We start from the raw sequence: 23,504 nt of genomic DNA, 5'->3' as shown, positions 1-23,504 counted from the left end.
GGGAGGAGCACAGCTAAGGAAAAGGGGGAAAAAAATGGCGGACTGCGTTGTTTGGCGACCCCCGTGAAATGGTCGTTCGACCCCAAATGGGGTTCCGACCCACAGGTTGAGAACCACTGTGATAGAGGAAAGGAAAGGTCAGCAGAAATGCAGAACAATAATGATAACCCTTCTGGAATTCCAATTCCAGTTATATATATATATATATATATATATATATATATATATATATATATATATATATATATATATATTCCATTCCTTCCTTGATCGGACAACCTGCAGACAAGCGAAGCCTTCATCCTACCTCCCAAAAGTTGCTTCCTCTAAGGCTAAACTGATCCAAATCATGGTTTGTTGGAGACTTCTGGGAGTTGAAGTCCATACAACGCCAAAACTGAGAAACACTGCTCTACTCCAATCGGTTTAAAGTTGGGAACCTTTTTAATTTTAAGAACCATGATAGTTTCCTATGAAGGGTTTTCTTCCCTCGCTTTTCCAAATGCAAGATGGTATTTATACTGCCTGGGAGTGGGCAGAAAAATGAGCTCACGATCCGTGTCAATCACTCTCAGACTGTGTTCCAAATTTGGGGTTCATCTCTGTTCTCTCTCTCTCTCCTTTCCTAAAATTAGTGCCAATGTGGGCATTGCCCACCCAAATTTCCTTTCCTTTGTGCTAAGAAGAATGTTCTTCCAAAGGATTTGAAAAGAATGAACCAACAAAAACGGAAGTGTGTTTGACTGACCCACTAGTGTTAAGGAAGACACTATGTCTACCTATATTAATTCACCACCAACACCCTTATGATGTGCTAAGTGGTGAGAACCCCAAAAAATAATCCATTGGCAATTTTTCACACCGGAGACTGAATTTGTATCAGATTCATACCTCACTTGTTAGAATCAATTCATTCTCAATCCAGAATGACGTACAGATAGCTGCTCCCTAACCAGAGTCAACTTTAAACAAGAGAGAAGTGTATGAGTTGCAAACTGGTCTGTGGAACTCCTGGCCACAGGATTGCAGCGATAGTTGGAGACAACATGTCGCTTCAAAAGAAATTCTTGCAGAGTAGAAAATAAAAGGTTACTAAAGAGGTGCTAATATATAGTTGAGAGCCATGTCATAGTTAAGGTGTCAGGCTAGAAGCTGGGAGATTGGGAATTCTAGTTCCGCCTAGGGCATGAAGCCTGCTGGGTGACTGTGTCTCATCCCTAGGAAGAAGGCAATGGCAAACTACTTCTGAAAAACCTTGCCAAGAAAATTGGTGGGACGTGTGGGTCTCTGAGAATTGGACACAACGGAACAGTGATAGATTAGACGGATAGACACGGAGGGATGATAGATAGATAGATAGATATAGACATAGACGGAGGGATGACAGATAGATAGATAGATAGATGATAGATAGATAGACGTAGACGGAGGGATGATAGATAGACACATAGACAAAGGGATGATAGATCTATCCATCGTATCTATCTGTCCGTCAGTCCATCCATCCATCCATCCATCCAATCTATCTATCTAATTGATCTTTTTGTCCTCCACCCAGCAAACATGAGTTTAAGAGAAGGGGAGGAAGGATGCCAAAATGATTACAACATTTTACATTTTATCACACCCTGTTTCATGGTTTGCTTTGAACTTCTGCAAACGGCATCAAAATTCATGCCAAGAGAGCTGGCGCTGAAACTGGGAATGTTCTGGATTCCCTTTGGGGGGGAGGGAAGGGGAAAAAAGAAGCATGTAGCCCATTTTCCCACGGTGGAAATTCTGCACGGTCCCCCAGAATATTAGCCCTGACCTTTGACCCTCTTCTGAAACCCACTTTCTGTTTCTGGGTCTGTTTAAAAAGGGCTCCGTTAGCCAGCAGGCTCTCTGCACCCCCTTTATACAACTGACGGTTATTTATAGACGCTTGAGGCCGAGCGATGTAGAGCAGGTGGAAAAAAGAATTCTGTTAGCCGATCCCAGATACATTTTCCAGCATGATTTGCATCAACCTTTCCCCTCCACGTGTGAATCTTCCAGTAGAAACTTGAATGCAAGTTTCTGAATCACGCCGAGCCCGTCCGTGTCTTGCTTCGAAAAACCTCAAGTAACGAAAACGTTCGGAATTAGCTAAGGTCACAAATCCGTGCTTCCCATTCCGAACAGAGAGACATACCTGGCATGCATGCATGTTTGAAAGTCATCCGCGTCTCTAATCCCATTTTGGACCGAGTCCCGTTGGCTGGAAGCTGTTACCTTTACAGTAACCTCTCTAGAGTCAAACTTGGGGCAGGTTTAAAAAAAAAAACACACACAAAAAAACTGAGAATGAGTCAGAGAGTCAAGAAAAATTTATTTTATTTTTTATTTTACACACTGGCTTGTATTGCTTGTATTTCCCACCCACCCCTTTGTTTTAGTGCAAAAATTGAGAAACACAAAATAAAGTGGACATTGAATAGCACATAAATAAATCCGATGTATATATACAGATAAATTAACACACATACACACACACACGCTCCCCAAGGCATCTTCAACCGAGGGTGAACAAGCTGGGGATTTTGCACCATGGATAGATCAGAGTTTGTACTTCAACAGGAACATTGGGGCAACAAGGAAGATAGGATTCCTTCCTTCTTTCTTTTATTTCTTTCTTTTCCTTCCTTCCTTCCTTCCTTCCTTCCTTCCTTCCTTCCTTCCTTCCTTCCTTCCTTCCTTCCTTCCTTCCGTGCTTGGCAATTGGCTCACATTTTTGACCGTTCGCAGCATCCCACAATCATCTTACCCAGAAACGGGTGGAAACTAATCAAGGAGAGAAGAAACCTAGAACTGAGGAGAAACTTCCTGACAGTGAGAACAATTAATCAGTGGAACAGCCTGCCTCCAGAAGCAGTAAATGCTCCAACACTGGAAGTTTTTAAGAAGAGACTGGACAGCCATTTGTCCGAAATGGTGTAGGGTTTCCTGCCTGAGCAGGGGGTTGGACTAGATGACCTCCAAGGTCCCTTCCAACTTTACTACTACTACTATCATTTTTGGTGGGGTTTTTTTGGCAGTTTCCACTGTTTCCTTCCGATTTCCAGCAAAAAATAATAAAACTGGTAGAAGTGAGACTGCTGCAAAAAAAGGTAGTAAAATCAGTCATGACTGCATGGTGACCTGCTTGACGACCAGGGTCAGTTATAGTCGTAAGCAGAGGACTACATGTAACATAATGTAATTCAGAGGGGAATTTGAAAGCAGGCTGAGCTAGTTTTGAATTAAAGTAAGGGAGGGGGAAAGCAAGGAAGTGAGTGAAAAAGGCTTCAACCAGAACAACCACTAGCAATTCCTTCTTCTTTCCTCCATCGCTGCAAAGCCCACCATCTTTGCTTGCTTTCCAATTTTACGTTGAACCAGCATCTCTCTTCCGATTGGCAAAGATGCCAAGGAAAGCCTGTAGCAAAAAAGTTGCCAAGAACTAATCTCTTGGTCCAAGGCTCTCCAGACTTGGCAACTTTTAAGACTTGTGGACTTCAACTCCCAGAATTCCTCAGCTGATTCATTCTGGCTGGGGAGTTCTAGGAGTTGACGTCCACAAGTTTTAAAGTTGTCAAGTTCGGAGATCCCTTTTGTTTTTGTCCCTTCCCATCTCCATGAGCAAAACGATTCCTACATAAGGATGTTCTCTGCACATCATCTTCTCCCCAAAACAAAGACTCTCCTGGGGACCCACCCAAACAAGGTTTTTCCTTCAACTTCTATTATTTTCATATTAGGGACCTGGAGGACTTCATCTGGCTGGTGATGCTTCAATTGTCCCTTTTCAAGAATTCAGAGGCTGCTTGGGAAAAGGCAGGTATCTACGGATAAATCACAGGAGGGCAAAAATCTCTGGCCTTTGTTAACTAGGATAATTTGGGAATATCCGATTTGTGGACCAGAAAGAGCTTTAAAATGGATATTGCTTGGACACAGTCCTAGCTTTTCGGCTGAAGCGTATTTTGGCTAACGGACAGTGTTTCTCAGCCAGGGCTACTTTAAGACGTGTGGACTTCCAACTCCCAGAATTCTCCAGCCAGCTATGATTTCTGGGAGTTGAGGTCCACATGTCTTAAAAGTGACCCAAGACTGCTGTAATAGTAAAGCAGGGGTCTTCAAACTTGGCCCTTTTGTGACTTGTGGACTTCAACTCCCAGAATTCCTCAGCCAGCAAGTCTGGCTGAAGAATTCTGAGAGTTGAAGTCCACAAGTCATAAAAGGGTCATAGTTCCCACAGGATGGCTGAGGAATTCTGGGAGTTGAAGTCCACAAGTCATAAAAGAGCCAAGTTTGAAGACCCCTGGCTTAAAGGAATTTTATCAACATCTTCTGATGTAAACATTTTCTACCCCACTCGGGCGCAAACAGATGAGAAGGCCTCACAGCCTTTACTCCCCACAGATAACCTGCCCCACTGAGGGATCCTAAAAAAAAAGTGAAGGCACTTATAAAAAAAACCCAAAACACCGTGAAAACAAATCTCCCCAAATGAATGCAGCGGATTAAACCTTGATATAGAGTTCCCACCCTATTACAGCACACGGGTTTTGCAAAAGTATGTTTCTGGGTGGAAGGCTGAGCACAATGCCAGACAAGCGAAGGAATGCAGGTTTACAGAAACGCTTGTTGGAAACGTCGTTTTGCAAAAAAACACCTTCAAAGCCGAGCCACGATGCTTTTAAATCCAAATCAGGGATACAGGTAAGCCCAACAAAGATGATCTTTGGATGCACCCTTGATGGCAGACCACACTTTTTTTTTTTTCAAATCATGGCTTATGAACTCTAGGATGGGTGGACTTCAACGCCCAGAATTCCCAGCCGCGGACATGTTGGCTGGAGAATTGAAGAGGTGGACCCATAACTGTGGTTTGCTAACAAAATATGGCACCAAGCATTAGACAGTCTCTTTGATTTTGGCTTAGCCAGCTATGGAAGCTCACCGATTGTGGTTTGTAAAGCAGATCTTGCGGACCAGTCATAGGACATGTTTAATCGTGGCTTGATACATGAACCCCACTTCTGACCCAGGACCCCCAAAACCTGGGGCCAATTTGAAGTAGATTCTAATGAAGAATATCCAAAACTTGTGAGTTGGGTGTCCAGTTCAACTTGCCCCATCCCCATCCAGCATCGATGCAAACTGGACTGCCACAGTGAAACTCGTGACAAAATAAATAAACCAACACACAAACATATGAAACCAAAAACAGAAGCAGCAAAGTGGTAACTGGTAGAATTAAAATCAACGAGAAGCATCGGTTGACTAGCGGGAGCCTCCATGTCATATTCGCTCCCACAAAATTCTCATTTTTGCACCCGATGGCAAAGACAAAGCGGTCATCTACACACAGTGGGATCTATCTTCAAGCAACTTCCTTTCCTGTCTCTCCCCACCCAGTTTTTTCAAGACAGACTAACTGGCATCCAAGCTGGGCTTTGTGGTCCAAACCCCATCAAAGTGAGGGATCAGTTGAACAACTGGAGCCTTTTCAAGGCCAGTCCACAAACCCAGTGCATTTTTTTGCTTTCTAAAGCTTCTCCCCAAATTAAGCGCCACCCCGTTGCCCTTCTTAGTGCTTTTGAGAACAAAATCCACACAATGCAGCAATACTACGTAGTTTCACACACTCCCTTGAAGGAACGAGCGTGGCAGGATAATACTCATGAAATCAGGCAATTTTTTTTTTTAGACAGGAAATTGTTGGACAAGGCTCTGGAACAGAAGTCTGACCTGATGCGGTGCTACAAAGATGGGATGCACAATGCTGAATTGGTCCATTCAAAAGGAAGGCTGTGATTAGGCCACGCTTGGTTAATCCACAAGGATATTTTTCACACACGGGAGTTTCACTTCAGTAGATTGCACCCACAGTTTTGGCACGGGGGAGATGAACAAAGTGCCTCTCTCTGCCGTTTTCTGCCCTGCCAACCCTCCACTTTAAAGAATAAATAAGTAAATAAATAGGGAGAAGGCAGGCAGGAAGGTAGCAGATTGGCTGGCAAAGGTTAATAAATAAATGATAAAGGCTCTCATCATTGTCAGCACTCCCAACGCGAGCCGGGGAACCCAAGGTGAGCAACGAAGGAAGGGCTACTTGGCACACATCGAACTGTGAAATCCACTTCACACTGCCTATATGGTAGACTCCTCCAATCACCAACAGCTTTGACCCAGTTCTTCCCAGTTCAGACGAAGAGCTAAGAAGCAACCCCATGGAGACAGCTCCAGACACATGCCGGAAAAGATACTGGGAAGATATCTGATTTGGTGGCCTGCCCAACAGAGGCGACCGACGTGGAGAACAGCCCTGTTTTTGTGTTAAGGCATCCTTTCGCTAGACACCGGGGTGAGAGGCCTCCTTCGACTGCACACCTTCCACTGTGAAGTTTGGTAAGAAGTTATTGGCTAATTGTGATGTTCACAGCTTAGACGCTGCAGTCGGCCCAGCCTATGCCAATAACTCCGTGGTTGGTGGCGTCGCTTGTAGCTTGACCTTTGCCCTTACCAATCTCAGTCCCTTGCATGAGATGGATCCAGCGATCTACGTCCAAACCGTGGAGCTCAAAGGCCGTTGAGTCTGGTCTACAAGAACCAGGCAACATCGGTCGAGTTATGAGGGGATCAACAATGGACACGTGGAGAATTCTCCCTTTCGGTTGTCTTCTTCTCTATTAGGTCTTTTTTAAGGAGCTTCCCCTTTTGGAGCTGAGCCGAAAATGGGCCCCAGGGAAAATCTCTCTGGGTGCAGCACCCCTGTCACAGAGATCGGCTTCCGGAGGGGCCTGACCAAGCCGGCTTCGCGCTCCGACAGATGCTGCAGTCCGGGCGAGGCGGGGAGCGGGAGGGTCCTTCGTCAAAGACTCGTCGAGGATACCGAGAGGGTGGGCGAGGATGGGGGCGGGAAGTTGAGGAGTTCCAGCACCGCCACTCCCACGCTGCTGCGCCGGGTGAACATGCACGAGGCCGCCACCCACTTGTTCGTCCGCGGGTTGTACTTCTCGATGGAGTTGAGGCTGGAGCTGCCGTCGTTCCCGCCCACGGCGTAGAGCCAGCCTTCCATGGCCACCAAGTCGTGGGTGCTCCTAAAAAGAAGAAAGCAGAAGAAGAGAGCTGGAATTCCCTCAAGTAGGAGAGCATCTGGCTGTGGCTAAACTCCAGGAGCTGGAACTGAACAGCCTCGGTGGCGCAGTGGTTAGAATGCAGTACTGCAGGCTACTTCTGCTGACTGCCTGCAGTTTGGCAGTTCGATCCAGACCGGTTCAAGGTTGACTCAGATCCTTCCGAGGTTGGTAAAATGAGGACCCAGATTGTTGTGGGGCAATATGCTGACTCTGTAAACCGCTTAGAGAGGGCTGTAAAGCACTGTGAAGTGGTACATCAGTCTGAGTGCTGTTGCTACTGCTATTATACAGAGACATCTTAACCCTACAGGACTCACTTAAAATGACTGGAGTGGAAGTGGCTTCAGACTCCACCATAATCTCCCTTCTTCCTATCTCAGCTTTTTCTTTAGAGCTATCAAACTATCCCATGGATTGGTTGTTTAGAATCTCAAATGCTTTTCCTCACAATTTTGGAAACGGTCAGATGCCATCACGCCCATCCTTTGTATCTTTCTAATATTTCTGGCGCAGCAGAGTGTAGTACTGCAGGCCACTTTAGCTGACTGTGTTCAGCAGGTCAGCGGTTCAAATCTCACCGGCTCAAGGTTGACTCAGCCTTCCATCCTTCCGGGGTAGGTAAAATGAGGACCCAGATTGTTGGGGGCAATGTAAATATATATATACATTGCTTACTGGTGTACACTGCTTAGAGAGTGCTTGCACTTAAAGCGGTATATAAGTCTCATAAATAAATAAATATTTGTGTCCAGCCTTTATTGGTTTTACAAAGAACTCAAGGTGGTGAACACATCCAATAGACTTTCCTCTTCCCAATTTCCCCACTAGTGGGACTAGAATTCACCGTCTCCTGGTGATGGGCCCAAAGTCTCCCCGCTGACTTTCACAGATAAGGCAGGACTGGAACTCACCGTCTCCAGTTTCTAGGCCAGCATCTTAACCACTACACCAAACTAGCTCGGAGGTGTGTGTGTTTCTAGATTTAGATGTGTTTGGAGCAGAATCTTGATTTTCTTCTGTTCTCGCCTCAACGAAGCAAGGATGTTTCTCCCTGGCTCCATTTATACTCTCTGTGGCATTATTAAAATTACAGCCAGTTGTAACAGGCCAATGCAAAAGGCCACCACTAGATCACTAGCCAGAATAGACCGCTTGCAGCCATCCTGCATACTAGGAATCTGCAAAAAAAAATTATCTTTGTTTCCTGACTCACTTCTGCTTGAGGTTTTGAGATCTCGCTTTCAACATTCGAGAGGGCCAGATTTGGTGGGAAGCAGAGATAACCCAACGGTTGGGAGGCCATGTTGTTTAGGCTGCTGCTCCCTACCTCCGGATGTTCATGGGGGCCACACTTTCCCATGTGTTGGTTTTGGGATTGTAGCGCTCCACCGAGTTAAGGCAGCTGGTCCCATCGTTCCCTCCGGCCACATACAACATCCCTTCCAGGACTGCCACGCCTGCACTACTCCGACGGCTCAGCATATTGGCAATTGGTGTCCAGGTGTTGATCTGGCAGAGAAGAGACAAAGGAGAGTTTAAAAAAATAATAATTAACGCTCAGCTTCCCAAAAAAAATTCAGCTTCAAAAAAAAATCCTCTCCCCTTTTTAAGAGTCGTAAGAGACGTATCTGATGATCCATTCACTCACCCATTCATTCATCAAATTTATATGGTCACACATATCACAAAAATGTGACTCTGAGCAGCGTTCAGTATGGTTAAAAAATAATGTACAAAAATATGTATTAATATTATTATTATTATGGATCATCGCAGTCAGCCAGATGTTCAGACTGGATTTGGCATTTTGTCTACCTATCAAGTCCTTACCCAGGACCTGGGATAGGCAGATGTGGATGTTTGATGGTATTACAGATCTTGTCGCAGGATGGAAGCAATTCCTAGTAAGGCCGCCTTTTGCAATTGACTAACAGCGAATTTGTCAATGCCAATGGTGTTCAAGTGGTGCTCCAGTTGTTTTGGGATTGCACCCAAGGAGCCTATTAATACTGATACTACCCTTGCTTGCTTTTGCCACAGTCTTTCTATTTCTATGTCTTTGTATTTTGTGATCTTCTCCAGTTCTTTCTCGTCTATTCTGCTGTCTCCAGGCACTGCCGCATCCACTGTCCAGACTTTTTTGTCTTTCTTATTGACAACTGTTAAGTCCCGGGCGTTATGTTGCAGGTGCTTGTCTGTTTGAATTCTGAAGTCCCAAAGCAGTTTAATTCTATCATTTTCTATGACTTTCTCTATTTTATGATCCCACCAGTTCTTGCAAATGATATTTCTTGCAGATATTATTATTATTAAAAAGCAAGCCAAAAAGAGAACAGATATTAAGCAAAGAACAGAAATAAGTATCTCACTGGTCCCGGTTGCTAAACAAGACATTTAATGTGCGTTGTGCCTGATTTTATCATGTTTTTGTTAAGGTTGTTAAGCAAATCACAGCAATCCTTAAGCGAATCACACGGCCATTAAGCAAATCCGGTTTTCCCCATTGGCTTTGCCAATGGTGATCCAGGACTGTCAGGCACAAAAGATCAGGTCCACCCTTAAAGGTCTAATTAAACTGATTTCTTTGCTAATTATCCTTAGGCGCAGTAATCTCCTCAATTAACATTAGTGTCTGCTAGGACTCAGGAAAGGGTCAACGGGATTCAAGAAAGGTGGGGCTTAGTTCACTTGTGGCTACGTAGGGATTCTACGCTGGTGCCTCTTTTAACTCCTACCTCAGATCCTCCTCCTACATCAATGTTGCTACCATCAGAAATACACACCCATTCCCAAGCACCGGACACCCGACCACATGACCAGGGGAGTCCTGAAGTGGTTGTAAGTATGGGAACTGGCTGTAAGTCATTGTAACTACAAATGGCCACTAAATGAATAATCGTAAGTTGAGGACCACCTGGATCTCCATTCTATTCAGAACTCTCCATCTCTCCCTTGGTGGTCATGCCATCCAAGCAGGAGAGGAAGCGTGAGAATCTGGCCCATGCTTTGCCTTCCACCCACCCCCTTTACCTGGGGTTCATACTTCTCCACGGTTGCCAAGTGCGACGAACTGTCGTATCCTCCAACAGCATAGAGGTTGCCATCTTTGATGGAGAAGAAGAAGGAGGAGGGGAGGAGGAAGAAAAAGCCACTTGTAACCAAGCACCCCAGAGCACCTTGAGTTATAATCAAAATTGGGACTGAGACTGGAAATCCAGTCGTAAGTCATCCTGGTTGTAAGTTGAGGCACCCATGTGTTTTCCCCACCCTTTTCACAGCCATTAAGCGAACATAGTGGTCGTTAAGGGAAGCCACACCCTGCGTCCGAATTTTGAGCACGTGGCCACGTGGGGATGCTGCCATGGCCATAGGTCCTAAGCCACTTTTTCCAGTGCCGTTGCGAGTTCAAATGGACACTAAATTAACTGTCGCAAGTGGAGGACGACCGGTATCCATTCTGGTTCCCAGGCCCTAAGAATGCCGCAACCCCTCGCATCCTTAAAAGAGCAGCTCTGTTAGGAAAAGCCGGCCTTACCTAAGGTTGCCACGCGGACGTATCTCCTCCTCGTGCTCATAGCGGTGATGCTAGTCCAGGTCCCCGTGAGGGGGTCGTATCTCTCAGCACTGGGACATATCAAGAGAAATCAATAATCAATAACTCTCGGGAGCAAAACAACTCAAAAGGCAAAAAAGATTAAGAACGATTACGGATGATTTGGGGCGAGGCAGCTGGGTCCAGCTCACGAGATGCCGAAAGATCCACGACTTGTTTGAAAGCAGAACTTTGTTTATTTTTTTTTCTCCCTGTTCTCTTAACCTGATGAATTTGTTTTGCTTTCAGAACTCAGGGGCTTTTAGCAAGAAAAGGAAAGCGGGAAGAAATGTTGAGTCATGAAAGCTAACCTTACACGTGCCTCTCATCCACGTGCCCTTCAAATTAGGAATTTCTCAGCTAAGGAGAAAAAACAGAACTAAAAAGAGGAATCCAACGCAGAACCAGGTAAAAAAACCATTCCCAAAGATCTACACAAATTCTTAGGGCGCCATATAATAAAATACTCCTTCAAATATCAAGAGGAAGAATCTTCAGTATGCGGTAAAATGGAAGTAGGGCAGGGGTCTTCAAACTTGGCCCTTTGGTGACTTGTGGACTTCAACTCCCAGAATTCCTTAGCCAGCAAGTCTGGCTGAAGAATTCTGGGAGTTGAAGTCCACAAGCCATCAAAGGGTCAAGTTTGAAGACCCCTGGAGTAGGGAGGGGGTCTATGCCAGGTGGTCTTTTCTCCCTTTTATGTATATGATGATCCAGGCGACATGGATGGTGACTTAACAACCATCCTGGTTCCACGACAAATGAGAAATTCACCCGGGTGGTGTTTTGACGAGGGTCGTTTTGGAGAAGAAGATGTAAGAGCGTCAGTGGGACGTGGGAAGCCTTCTGCACTTTGAAGGACCTTTTACCTGTTTAGACAGGACGCGCCATCGTAGCCTCCAGCCGCGTAGAGGAGTCCATGCAAGGCCGCCACCCCAAGGCAGCTCCGTCTGGTCCCCATGGAGACCTCCGTCTGCCACGAGTTGGTGACGGGATCGTAGGACTCAACGGTGGCCAAGTCAGATGTTCCATCATAGCTGGACAGAGAGAGAACCATTTTTTTTTTTAAAAAAAAGAAGGAAGCAAAGCTTTGGAAGAGAATTAGGAAAGGCTAACGAAAATTAGAAGGCTGCAGATCTTTCCCCTGTAAAAAAAACACAATGTCCTCAACAAGTCATGGCCAACTCTTGGTGGCATCATCTTGAGCCCAGTTCTCTTGGTGGCCTTTTGACCTGGCTTGCTTCGGCTTTGTTTGCTTTTTGGTCTGCTTTGTTTGCTTTTTTCCTTGACTTTGCCGTTTATCTCAGGCCGGCTGGTTCTCCGGAGGCCTTCAGCCTCTGAGGCTGAGCAAGTGCTGCCCTCTGCTGTGGCAAAGACTTGCTCCCGTTTTTCTGAGGGGGAGGGAAAAACAAATCCACAGGGAGAGATGTTTGGGGGAAACGGGCCTTTAAGGCAGGATACTAAGGGAAAGCCAAAGAAATAAGTTTGTCTTTCCACAGGAGTTCAAGGGGGTTCGCTGGAACTCACTGCCACAAGAGTTACTGACAGCCCCTGGCTAAAAAAAGGTCTTTAGGAGGAGAGTAGATTTTATTCATCAAGCTCAGAGGTGGTACGCTAGTGATGGTCAGTTTGCTATGGGGGTGATAAATATATCCATCCATGTTTGTGTCTGTCTGTCTGTCTGTCTGTCTGTCTGTCTAATCTATCTATCTATCTATCTATCTATCTATCTATCTATCTATCTATCTATCTATCTATCTATCTATCTACCTACTATCTACTACCTTTCATATCTGTCTGTCTGTCTGTCTGTCTATCTATCTATCTATCTATCCGTCTGTCTGTGTCTGTCTATCTGTCCGTCCGTCCGTCCATCTATCCATCCATCCATCTATCTATCTATCTATCTATCTATCTATCTATCTATCATCTATCTATCAAGGGGAGGGAGGGAGGGTCTTACCCGCCCACGGCATAGAGCTTGTTTCCAATCGCCGCCACCCCCACCCTGGCCCGGCGGGTGGACATGGAGGCAACCATGTGCCAACGGTCGGTCCGTGTGTCGTAGGCTTCGCAATCCCCATGGATGGCAAAAAGGCTCCCTCCGCCTGCAGGGGAGAAAGAGGGAGAGAGGGAGAGGGAAAGAGAGAGAGAGAGAAAGGGAGAGAGAGAGAGAGAGAAAGGGAGAGAGAGAGAGAGAGGGAGAGAGAGAGAGAGAGCGAAACACAACAATTTTTCTTAAGATTGGGCCAGATTCATTCAGATTCAACATAGTTGTCATCTTGGGGAAAATTTGCTGGAGGTACATCACACTAGCTGTTTTTCAACAATGCACACAATGTCTAGAACCATGTTTCTCAAAACTTGGCAACTTTTACCGATGTGGACTTCAACTCCCAGAATTCCCCAGCCAGCAATTTCAACAAGGTACTTTTTAAGAAATACCAGGGCTATCCTTCCTTCCTTCCTTCCTTCCTTCCTTCCTTCCTTCCTTCCTTCCTTCCTTCCCTGCCTCTACCTGTTTTCCTTTCCTTCGTACCCTCTTCCTCCTCTCCTTCCTCCCTCCATCTCTTTTCTTTTCTTCCTCCCCTCTTCCTTCCTCCTCTCCTTTTCTTTCTTCCTCTCTCTTCCTCTTCCTTTTCCCCTCCTTCCCTCCCTTCACCTTTTCCTTTCTTCCTACCCTCTTCCTTCTCCTTCCTTCCTTCCTCTCTCCCTCCCTTTTCTTCCTACCCTCTTCCTTTTCTTCGTACCCTCTTCCTCTTCTTCCTTCCTTCCCTTTCTCCCTCTATCTCTTTTCCTTTCTTCCTACCCTCTTGTCTCCTTCCTCCCTCCTCCCCTCCCCCTTCCCCCCTCCCTCTTTCCTGCTCTGCTCCTTCACCCAGGCCTTACCCACAGCAAAGAGCACCATGCTGGCCCCCTCGCAGCGCCGGGGACGGGTCCGGCTGTTGCTCAGGACTGCCCTCTGCTCGGGCATCAAGTGGTACTTGAGGGCTTCGATAAGCAAGTCTTTGCACTCCGAGTGATGGCGGACCAGCAATTCGGTGTCCACGTTGCTCATCAGGAAATCCCGGCTGAGCAAGGGAAGACGGACGCACTTCATGAGCTGGAAAGGAAGGAGGGGGGGGGAGAGGAGGAAGAATTAAAACCCAGAAGGGGACTACATCAGGCCTCACGTGCGGGGGGCAGGAGGGGGGGGGAAGATCACCAAGGGTCTGCCCTGGAAGATTCTTGGGTTGGATTCTGGAGAGAAACAACTTATGGACGAGGAGAGCAGCTTTAACCTCAACTCTGCTTCATTGAAAGTGAGTTTCTCCACGGGGAGAGGCCCCTCTGTGGAGAGAGGGTTTGTCTAGATGACCTTTTAGGGACCCTTTCAGCTCTGTGGTTCGGGAAGCACGAAGAAGCGCAGCTGCAACGCAAGAATCAGCAGAGAGAATTAGAAAGGTGCCCAACTTGTGCGCTTTTCAACTTCTCCCGGGCCCTACGTCTAGGATAGCTTAGGTGGGGGAATCACAACTCCCCTAATCCCCGGCCAGCCTGACCCACACTCTGACAAACTAGGAACGATCAGTCTCTGGGGCAGCAGGCTGGGAACAGCTAAAACCTCTCTGTTGGTCAAAGAGCCTTCAATCTCTCTCTCTCTCTCTCTCTCTCTCTCTCTCTCTATATATATATATATATATATATATATATATATGTATGGGTAGACTCATATTAAACAATAAAATATACGAACATCAGGAAGTTATAAAACTATAAAAAGTTTTAATAAAACCAGAATAAAACCAAGCTTTCGCTGGCATCTGCCAGCATCATCAGGGTAGTCTCCAGTCGATGGGAGAAGCTATTTATAAATGTGGCGTTCTTTGCGCCCGGCTTCTTGACCTCGTCATGGGTCCCAGCCAATCCACCTGCGTTTTGATCGTAGTTTCTGTGTTGCAAGCTGTAATATATATATATATGCAATATTTGGGGAATGGTGATGGTGGGAACCCTTCAAGAAACGTGGCACGTATTTGTAAGCGTGAAGGGAAGACCCTCCATCACAAGTATTAATGGCTCACTGAAGAGAAGCCGGGAGACTCACGACGTTACTTCCAGAGCGTCCATCTTTTCAAGAAATGCTTACAGTTTATCTTGGAAAGCCACGTACTCGGGGAATATTCTGCTTCCTGCTGTCCACATCGTGCTTCACCCAACTCAAGACGGCTCGGTAAACTTCCTCTTCCGAAGGCACGTTGAGGCTGTCGCTGGAGATGAGATCTAAGACCTGTCCGCAGGAGGAAGGAAAGGAACACTTGGAAGTTAGGATCTGAGAGGGTGGGATCCAGTTGGACAAAGACAATTCTGAACAACAGGTCAACCTAGGTCCGAGAGAACAGAATTGGCTTGGATAAAGGCAGTTCCGTGCAACGGATACCAACCTGGATCTGAATGGGTAGGATTGACTTGAACAAAGACAATTCACAACTGCTGGTCCAGCTGGACCCAAGAGGATGGAATTGGCTTGGATAAAGATAATTCTGAACAATAGTTAACCTGGATTCAAGAAAACAGAATTGGCTTAGATAAAGGCGATTCCGAGCAATGGGCCAACCTGGATCCAAGCGGATGGAATTGATTTGAACAAAGACAATTCTGAACAATGGGTCAACCTGCCTCCGAGAGAATGGAATTGGCTTGGATAAAGATGATTCCGAGCAATGGGTCAACCTGGAACTGAGCAGATGGAATTGATTTGAACAAAGGTAATTCTGAACAATGAGTCAACCTGCACCCGAGAGAATGGAATTGGCTTGGATAAAGACAATTCTGAGCAACGCTCACTCTCACTCTGCTAATTCTTTTCCTTTAGACGGGTATTTTTCTTCTCTGAGGGGGAGAGCGCAGAGAGACCAACTTTAACTCCAGAATCCACTACAAGTCACCTAGGTGCTTTGCAGCATAAAAACACAAGTAAATACACCCGTACCTCTGTGTGCAATGGAACTCCTATCTCACACTATAATTTAATATCGTGACTGGTCTGAGTATCAGGAGCCCTGTTCTTCAGCATCCTTTCACCCCCACCTGGATGCCTCCCCCCATCTCACCTGTTTGAGAGGCAGCAACATAAATTCTTCCGTCTTGGAGACATCCACAAAGTGCTGCAAGACGTACTTATGCGCCGATTTCAAGAGGTCGCTGCAGGAGTGGGTGTCTGCAAAACCCCGGATGCCCAGGCAGTTGGAGGGGTCCAGCTGACTCAAGAGGAACTTGCAGCAGGCATCCCGCACCCCGTTCAGCTGCAGGAGGCTGGCTGCAGGAAGCAATGTCTGGAAAAAAAAGAGGCTGCTGGCGGCATCCTTGTGGCCAAGAGTTCCACAGACAAGCCACAGTGTACAACTTATACTGGGCTGAAGATGGACTGGTCACAGAGGGAGAGCTGGGATGAGGGGAAACCTTTCTGTATCTTTTGAGTGTGGGAAACCCAGATCTAGCCTGACTTTACTGCAGCCAACAATCCTTAGTAAAAGAATCTTTCGCTTCAACCCAATGGAGTCAAGGATCTTTCTTTCCTAAGGGATCAGATTGGGGCAGGTCTGACAATGCTCTTCCCCCACCAAAAGCGTTGTTGGCCCACTCTGAATCCTTCCTGGATGGATCCAAGAACATCCCTTGGAGGATCTTGCGAGGTTTTACCTGGACGTTCCCTTCTCCCACCACGATCTCAGCCGTGTAGGCATACTGGACCAGTTGCTCCAGAGCCTGCGGATCAATATCATGAAGCGTGACGTGCGTCTGACGGCTCTCACTCATCTCATCTGCGCCAACAGATTTAAAAAAAAAAACCTGTATGGATTTTAGGAGGAACCAGGTATGTCTAGTCTAGCGAAAAGAACGACTAGGGGTGACTTGATAGCGGTCTTCCCATATTTGAGGGGCTAGCACAAAAAGGAGAGGGTCAACCTATTCCCCAAAGCATCTGAAGATAGGACAAGAAGCTTTGCAAAAAGCTGGCAAGGTCAGAGACATCTAATCTTGTGGAGAAGGTAAAAAAGCATTCCCTGGTGGATTTTACTGCACTAGTTGTTGCCAGCTCAAGGGAGCTGTGCTCTTCCCCATTCCAAGATCATTGAGCCAGTGCTGTCCGAAGACATTTCCGCGATCGTGTGGCCAGCATGACATCACAGACAGCTGTTACCTTCCCACCAGAGTGATACCTATTTATCTACTTGCATTCGCATGCTTTCAAACGGCTACTGTTCTCAGGAGCTGAGGCGAGGACAGGAGCTCACTCCATCGTGTATCGCTCGGGTCTTGAACGGGGCTGACGGCTTTCCAGCCAACAAGCCCAGCGTTTTAACCACTGAGCCACTGCACCACCCCAGTCCTTGGGGAAGAGGTGGGCTATAAATCGTGACAAATTAAATAAATGCAAGTAGAGATGCAGAACTGCAGAGGTTTCTGGCTGCCCCCAGAAACCTCTGCAGCTGAATTTCGGTTAGATATAGGCGGGAACTTGTCCACCAGGAGAAGAGAGTCCTCCCACCCGGCCCCAGATACTTGCTTGTGAACATGGCGTGGAAGTAAGGACTGCAGGAGGCCAGCACCACCTTGTGGGCCTTGATTTCTTTGGTGGCCACGTGCAACACAATGTCGCACAGGAGGCCCCGTTGCCGCATGCGGTTCATGCAGACGAAGGCGTCGTGATAGTGCCGCTTGGAGTTGTGAGAGATGCTGTGGCCGTCCCGGTTCAGGAGCTGCATCCCGTTCTCCATGGCGGCAGCCGGCTCGCTCCTGGCTCGCGGCAATGCCCTTTCGGCCTCTCTGCGGAAATTAAATTCAAATTAAGTCCTCGGCCTACGATCATCCTGGGTCTTGCCCATCGTGGTCGGATATCACGAAGCATTCCGCATGACAACCCCCATCTCTGTTTTCCCCAGTGCAATTGTGAAGCGAACATGCAGATCGCGAAGTGGAGATCTGGGTTGTCAACCGTCTGAATAGCGAATTCAACATTGAGGAAACTCTACGGCTTTGAGATGCCACGAAAGATAAACTTTACTGAATACACATCTTGGTACTGCTTGAGCAGAGGGTTGGACTAGAAGACCTCCAAAGTCCCTCTCAACTCTATTATTCTACGTTCTACCTGTATATAGATGTATTCAACTGGGAAAAAAAAAACACAAGGTGTGCATGAAGCAAGTTGCCCCAATAATAGAAATTATGAAAAAGTACCCAGCAGATTTGCTTTAGATCCACCCATGCTTGCATCCTGGCACTAAGTCAGGGGCACAATCCTGCCCAGGACTCAGGACCCTTCCCAAATCCCTGTGCCCCACTGAGTGCAAGGGGCACCATTCAGCTTAAAATAACCAGCTAGGGAGAGGAATCTCTTTTTTGCTTATCCTGGCAAAAAGCAGGGCGTGAATTTGCTCAAGAGCAGGTCGTCGCATCATAGCGGGAAGGAAAGAAGCATCAGCACCTCAATCCATGCTCCGTCTCCCTTCCCTGCCTCTTGATTGACAGACGGATGCCAGGCCGTGCAGGGTTTAAGCCCAAAATAGCAGAAGTGGGAGCTTTCTGCCAGGAAGGCGTGGAGTGGGGACTCCCATATTTATCGGAAAGGAGGAAAAGAGCGGAAACAATTCTCGAGAGCCACCCACACAACTGTCAACGGATCGTGCAAAAATGTCTGCAGTCTTCAGGATTGCGGGGGACGTCAAACATACACAGCCGGCTGGATAATTAATGCTTGCAAAGGACTGTGGCGGGAGAAATTTGAGATATAATTATTCCTGGGATGGGAGGGAGGCAGACTGCAGCCTCCCCCCCTCCTCCTTGCAGCTGTCCGAATGCAAGGACGCAATAATTGGGTCTCCCAGAGCCTGGTGCAATCCACACAAACTCTTTGAGTTAGGACAGGGGTAGGCAACCTGGGCTCTTTTATGACTCGTGGACTTCAGCTCCCAGAATTCCTGAGCCAGCATGGCTCAGCTTGGAAACCTCTCCCTTTCCCCTCAGTGTGGCTGGCTCAGGAATTCTGGGAGTTGAAGTCGACGAGTCATAAAAGAGCCAAGGTTGCCTATCCCTGAGTTAAGAGAACCATTCCAGGCCAGCCTTCATAAGCGTCTTTCTCCTGTGCTTCGTTCTAGGAAGAAGGCCCCAAATGTCTCGGTGATCATCTGAGCTCCTGATTGGGCTTCAAGGCTAGCGAGAATCATCCAGGCCACACGCAACTATGCCAGAACATCCCCATGCAGGTTAAAACAGGGAATAGCAGAATTTATTCAGGGTTTCAGGAGAGCAACGTCTCTGCCTTTGGCAGCTCTCCAAGGTGCTGAACTCCTTTCTTCACCCTACGGCAGCTTTGCTGGCTGAGGAACTCTGGGAGTTGAAGTCCACAAGTCTTAAAGTGGCCAAGGTTGAGGACCCCTGCCCTAGGGGTATTCCTTGGCTTATAACCATTCGTTCAGCGACAGCTCCAAATTACAACAGCACTGAACAAAGTGGTCCTCACCCTTACAGCCATTGCTGCATCCCCGTGGTCACAGGAGTGAAATTCCGGCTCTCGGTAACTGGCATGTATTTACCTGGTTGCATTCTCCGGGAGTCATCTGATCACCACTTGTGACCTTCCCAGCCAGCTTCTGACAAACCAAATCAATGGGGGAAGGCAGATTCGCTTAACAACCAGGTTATCAACTTATCAACTGCAGTGATTCATTTAACAACCGTGGCACAGAAAGTCGCAAAACAGAGCAATGTCTCAGAAATGTTGGGCTGGGTTGTGGACATAACCCAAGGACTCTCTGTGCAGGTTATCTTTTCTAGCCTCGCATTTCCGCTTAGCCAAAGTTTGCCCTGATCTTTCCATTGTTATCTCTTCGAGGATGCCTGCTGGGAAAAGCTCTGGTCTCATTTTTGAAGGGAGCAAGTTCTAGTCTTCTTCCTCCTCCTCCTCCTCCTCCCCTTTCCTTTGTAGCCCTCCAGCTTCTCTAAAAATAGCTTAAGTTGTGAAAAGGAACATGACGCAAAAGCCCAGAGATTAATCTGGTTGCTAATACAGGTAGCTTCTGAAAACAGCTGTAAAAGTTCCAGCTGACATTTCAAAGGGCTGCAAAGCTGGCCTCACACCCATTTGGGGCAGAGTTTGTGACACAGTGGCAAAGCACAACTCAGCAACCGCACGCCTGACCTCAGCGCTCCCATTGAACCAGATGCCCCTTCCCCAATATTCTGCATCATACAAAAAGTTATTTCCCCGTTCTCTCAGCAAATCACTCTAAGCTGTAATTGTGTAGGACTGGGCAGGTTGTGATTGAAGTCACAAATATGAAGCTACAATAAGCCACAAATTTGCACAAAAACAAACAGGAGACGTTCCAAGCCAAGGCGAATCGGTGAATAAATATTGGAACACATTTTTCACACTTAAAATGACCGTTGCAGCATCCCACATGATCAAAATTCAAACGTGCATGCTGGCTGAGGAATTCTGGGAGTTGAAGTCCACAAGTCATCAACGAGCCAGGTTTGAAGACCCAGGGCTACAGCCATGAAAATTCTCCAGCAGTCTCTATTTTATTGGGTGTCTTTCTTTCGCTTTAAGATGACCATCAATCAGTTCAGTCAAATGAAGGACTGGGGTGGACTAGATGACCTCCAACGCGATCCCAGTTCTGAAATTCTGAACTGAGCATCTGCCTGGATACACTGCATTGCTGAAGTTTATAATTTAGATTCCCTTATTGGGAATCTGCCAGCAGAAACATTCCAGACATGTGACATTATAGCGCACCAGTTATCCTAGCAAGGACTGGGGGGAAAGTCTACAAAATCAGTCTAACTTAGAAGACCCCACAAATTGTCTCCAGTTGTCCAGATCTCTGATTGAGACCCTAGGTAGATTTCTAGAGATTAAGCATTCAGCTTACCATCTTTGTCCTGGGCATAACCGATCGATCAACACTTGAAACATTGGATATTTTATACTTTTTAAGCGTAGGTTGGACAGAAAAGCTAGCTGAGAGCCAGGCTATCTGTGAATACTCCTTTAGCAAATTCTTCAAAGTAATTCCCCTGCATTACTTGGAGACAGGATGGGGAAAAAACCTGAAAAAAGGCAATCGGATGAGTGAGCAGCAACTCACTCAGGTGCCCAACGGAAACCCTCTCTGCTCCTGAACTCAGGCAGAAACCCAACAGGGATGTTGCAAGAGCTCTCCTTTACATCAACGCTGGACGCCGTTGCAATATTTGGGGATTCTGCCATCCGATCTTTGCCAAATCTCTCTCCTACGTGCAGAAAAAAGTCAGGTTTTGAGGGCCTTACAAACCCAGCAAGGAGCGATTTCCGAAAGCAATTTTGGAAAAGCAAAAGACGCCGCTGCATTAAAGAGCCAGGAGTGACGCCTGCAGTCTCCTTTCCTTCAACCAAGATGCTTTAAAAGGCCAGCTCAAAAGGAGCCAGGATATTAGCCAAGCCTAGCTGAGCTTCCCTCTGCTCCTTGCAAGCAGCTGCAGCTATAAAAATCCAGGTCAAACCCCAAATCCATAAAGCGCCATGATTTATTCAGAAGCACTTTGCTTCTCTCCCCCCTCCCCCAATTAATTTCCATCCCATCTCTCTCTCTCTCTCTCTCTCTCTCTCTCTCTCTGCTTCCTAGTTTGGCCTGTCGGCTGCAAAAAAACCCCACACCTCAACGCACCCCCTCCCCAATTCAAGCTGATCCAAAAAAGTGTCCATTATTGGGTGTCCCCCTCCCCACGCCCCTGCTTATCTCTTCCTCTCACCCCTTTCCCATTTTTTGGGGACAGACAAAATACATATTGTGTCTGTTTGTGTGGGGAAGGGGGGGGGGACAGAGGAGAGACCAACCCTACTTGCACAAAGATTTAAGGAAGGGCAGGAGACGGGGGGGGGGGGGAAGGGTCGGTGGGAAACCCACTGCTCAGAGCTGCCATCTCTTATCATCACATTAACAATGGGATGCTTTTTTTATAGCCGCGGCGCAGATCCCTTGCTCTTTGCACCCTTCTCTGCACGCGCATCCCCCCCATCCCAGGCTCTCCCGCCCATTTGCACAATCAGCAAGATGCACGACGCGGGGGGGGGGACTGTCGTGGAGGCAGCCGGGTGGGACTGCGTCCGTCTGGCGCTGAGCAAGTCACCTTAAATGACCCCCCCATCTCAGCCGGGAGGGAGGCCGGCGCGCCTCTCTGCTCTCAGCCGCAACGCGCAAGCGAGCCCCCCCCTTGCCTCCCTCCTTCCCCCCCCCATCACCCCTGCCCCATCTGCGGTGGGGCAAATACTCCAGCACGCCCCCGCCCCCCCACTGCGGTGCTTTTCCTCTCCCCATCCACACCCCCCCCTCCGGCTCCCGGTGATGGATGGCTGCAGACGGCGGTTTTGGCTCCGTCTTCTCTTGATGCAGAGGATCCTTTGCAACGCCGGGGGAGGGGGGGCAAGCCTGGGGGAGACCCCCCCAGGCCGGGGGGGGATCAAGCTCAGGCTGGGGAGGGGGTAGGCTGGGATTGATCGCCTCCCTCCCGGAGCAAGGAGGCGGTGGGGGTCTGCAACAAAAGCGCTTTCTTCCTGCCCGCAACAAGGGGCTTGTGCATCACCCCATGTACGCGCGACCCCCGGAGGAAGCCCCCTCCTCTTCCTCCTCCTCCCCCCCCCGTGCAGACTGCCCAGAAGCTGCAGCATTGTCCTCCCCCCCCCTTTGCAAAAGACTCACCCAGCGGGACCCTCCAGGGCTAAGCAACAAAGGTGGCCTCCGTGGTCGGGCACTTTGTTCTCCAGATTGATGGATTGGGCTGGAAAAGTTCTCCCGGGTAAAATCCAATCCGTTTCCCAGCTCTGCTGGACGGTCCTGGGCAGGGGGGGGGGCAATTTCTCTCCTTGCACCCTTCTCAACAGCGCCCGGCGCTTCCTCTGCTCCGAAACGACAAATCACTTTTGCTTTTTTTTTTTTGGGCCTCCCCCCCCGTCTCTCTTTCTCTGTCTGCCCCCTCCCCTCCGTTCACCCAGCGATAATACAGGGGAGGTTGGGAGAATCGATGTGTGTCAAGTCGCCGCCCGCTCCGCAATTCGCAACTGGTGGCCGGCTCTGGGCTCTCTCGCCCCGCTTCGGCCGTGATGTCAGTCCCTGCATAGGAGGAGGCTGTGGTTTAACCCTGTTTGGGGACAGGCTCCCATCGCTTAGAATAATCCTGGTCGTGATCGGAAAAGGAAGATTTCATTGCAAAGCGAGGGTTTCATTGCAAAGATTTCATTGCAAAGATTTCATTGCAAAGATATAATTGCAAAGCAAAGATTTCATTGCGAAGCAAAATGGGTCTTCAATCTGCGGAGATAACACACGCGAAGGCTAGAATGCCACGGGGTACTCTTTGGGGGGGGGAGTGCATTCTTGCAAAGCCCATGCGACAAGCTCGCTTTCCCACAACTCCCTAACCTGCGAGTTTCATGGGAACGTCGCCCGGGTGGGTTGCGATTGACAGCTGGCGGGAGGTGCAACCCCGGGTCCTTCGCGGCTTGACTCAAACCCTAGTTAAGCGAACTCGCTGGCTCGGGAAGTTGGCGAGAGAGAATGCAAAAGGCCCTGGCGGGGGGGGGGGAGAGGAGGAATCGGCCTTTCCCCACCCTACCCTAGGATAAGCGGACATCGTTTAATTCCCAACGTATTCATTCAGACGAGCGGCAAACACGGGTTTGGCAACGCGGGGCCCTGCCGAGCAAAGTCGAACTTGCAAAACTTGGCTGCAAACCGTTC

At 47.9% G+C, this 23,504-nt stretch overlaps 1 protein-coding gene across 1 annotated transcript; it reads right to left on the bottom strand.

Annotated features, from left to right (window-relative positions):
- Window positions 1–4,784: 4,784 nt before the first annotated feature.
- KLHL17 (kelch like family member 17) lies at window positions 4,785–23,210 on the bottom strand. Its single transcript, XM_039367394.1, has 12 exons — window positions 22,467–23,210; window positions 17,288–17,547; window positions 16,420–16,541; window positions 15,831–16,052; window positions 14,891–15,007; window positions 13,627–13,840; window positions 12,701–12,845; window positions 11,607–11,774; window positions 10,681–10,769; window positions 10,176–10,249; window positions 8,473–8,654; window positions 4,785–7,106 (listed from the first exon to the last, which is right to left on the bottom strand). The coding sequence occupies exons 2-12, from the start codon at window positions 17,496–17,498 to the stop codon at window positions 6,878–6,880; spliced, it is 1,773 nt and encodes a 590-aa protein (XP_039223328.1). The 5' UTR covers window positions 17,499–17,547; window positions 22,467–23,210; the 3' UTR covers window positions 4,785–6,877.
- Between the last annotated feature and the right edge of the window lie 294 nt (window positions 23,211–23,504).

This window comes from Crotalus tigris, unplaced genomic scaffold (assembly GCF_016545835.1).
Source record: "Crotalus tigris isolate CLP2741 ecotype Arizona unplaced genomic scaffold, ASM1654583v1 scf7180000020588.15403103151:6194809, whole genome shotgun sequence".
NCBI lineage: Eukaryota > Metazoa > Chordata > Lepidosauria > Squamata > Viperidae > Crotalus > Crotalus tigris.
Note: the sequence above shows the minus strand (reverse complement) of the source record. Positions and strands in the feature narration are given on the sequence as shown.

Bases quoted from the DNA above. Each gene is read 5' to 3' on its own strand.
- KLHL17 (XM_039367394.1), bottom strand. From the start codon at position 17,498: ATGGAGAACGGGATGCAGCTCCTGAACCGGGACGGCCACAGCATCTCT. The intron at 15,008-15,830 runs GTGAGATGGGGG...TCCTGCGGACAG, and splicing joins TGTTGCTGCCTCTCAAACAG to GTCTTAGATCTCATCTCCAG. The intron at 12,846-13,626 runs GTAAGGCCTGGG...TCTCCCCTGCAG, and splicing joins CATGGTGCTCTTTGCTGTGG to GCGGAGGGAGCCTTTTTGCC.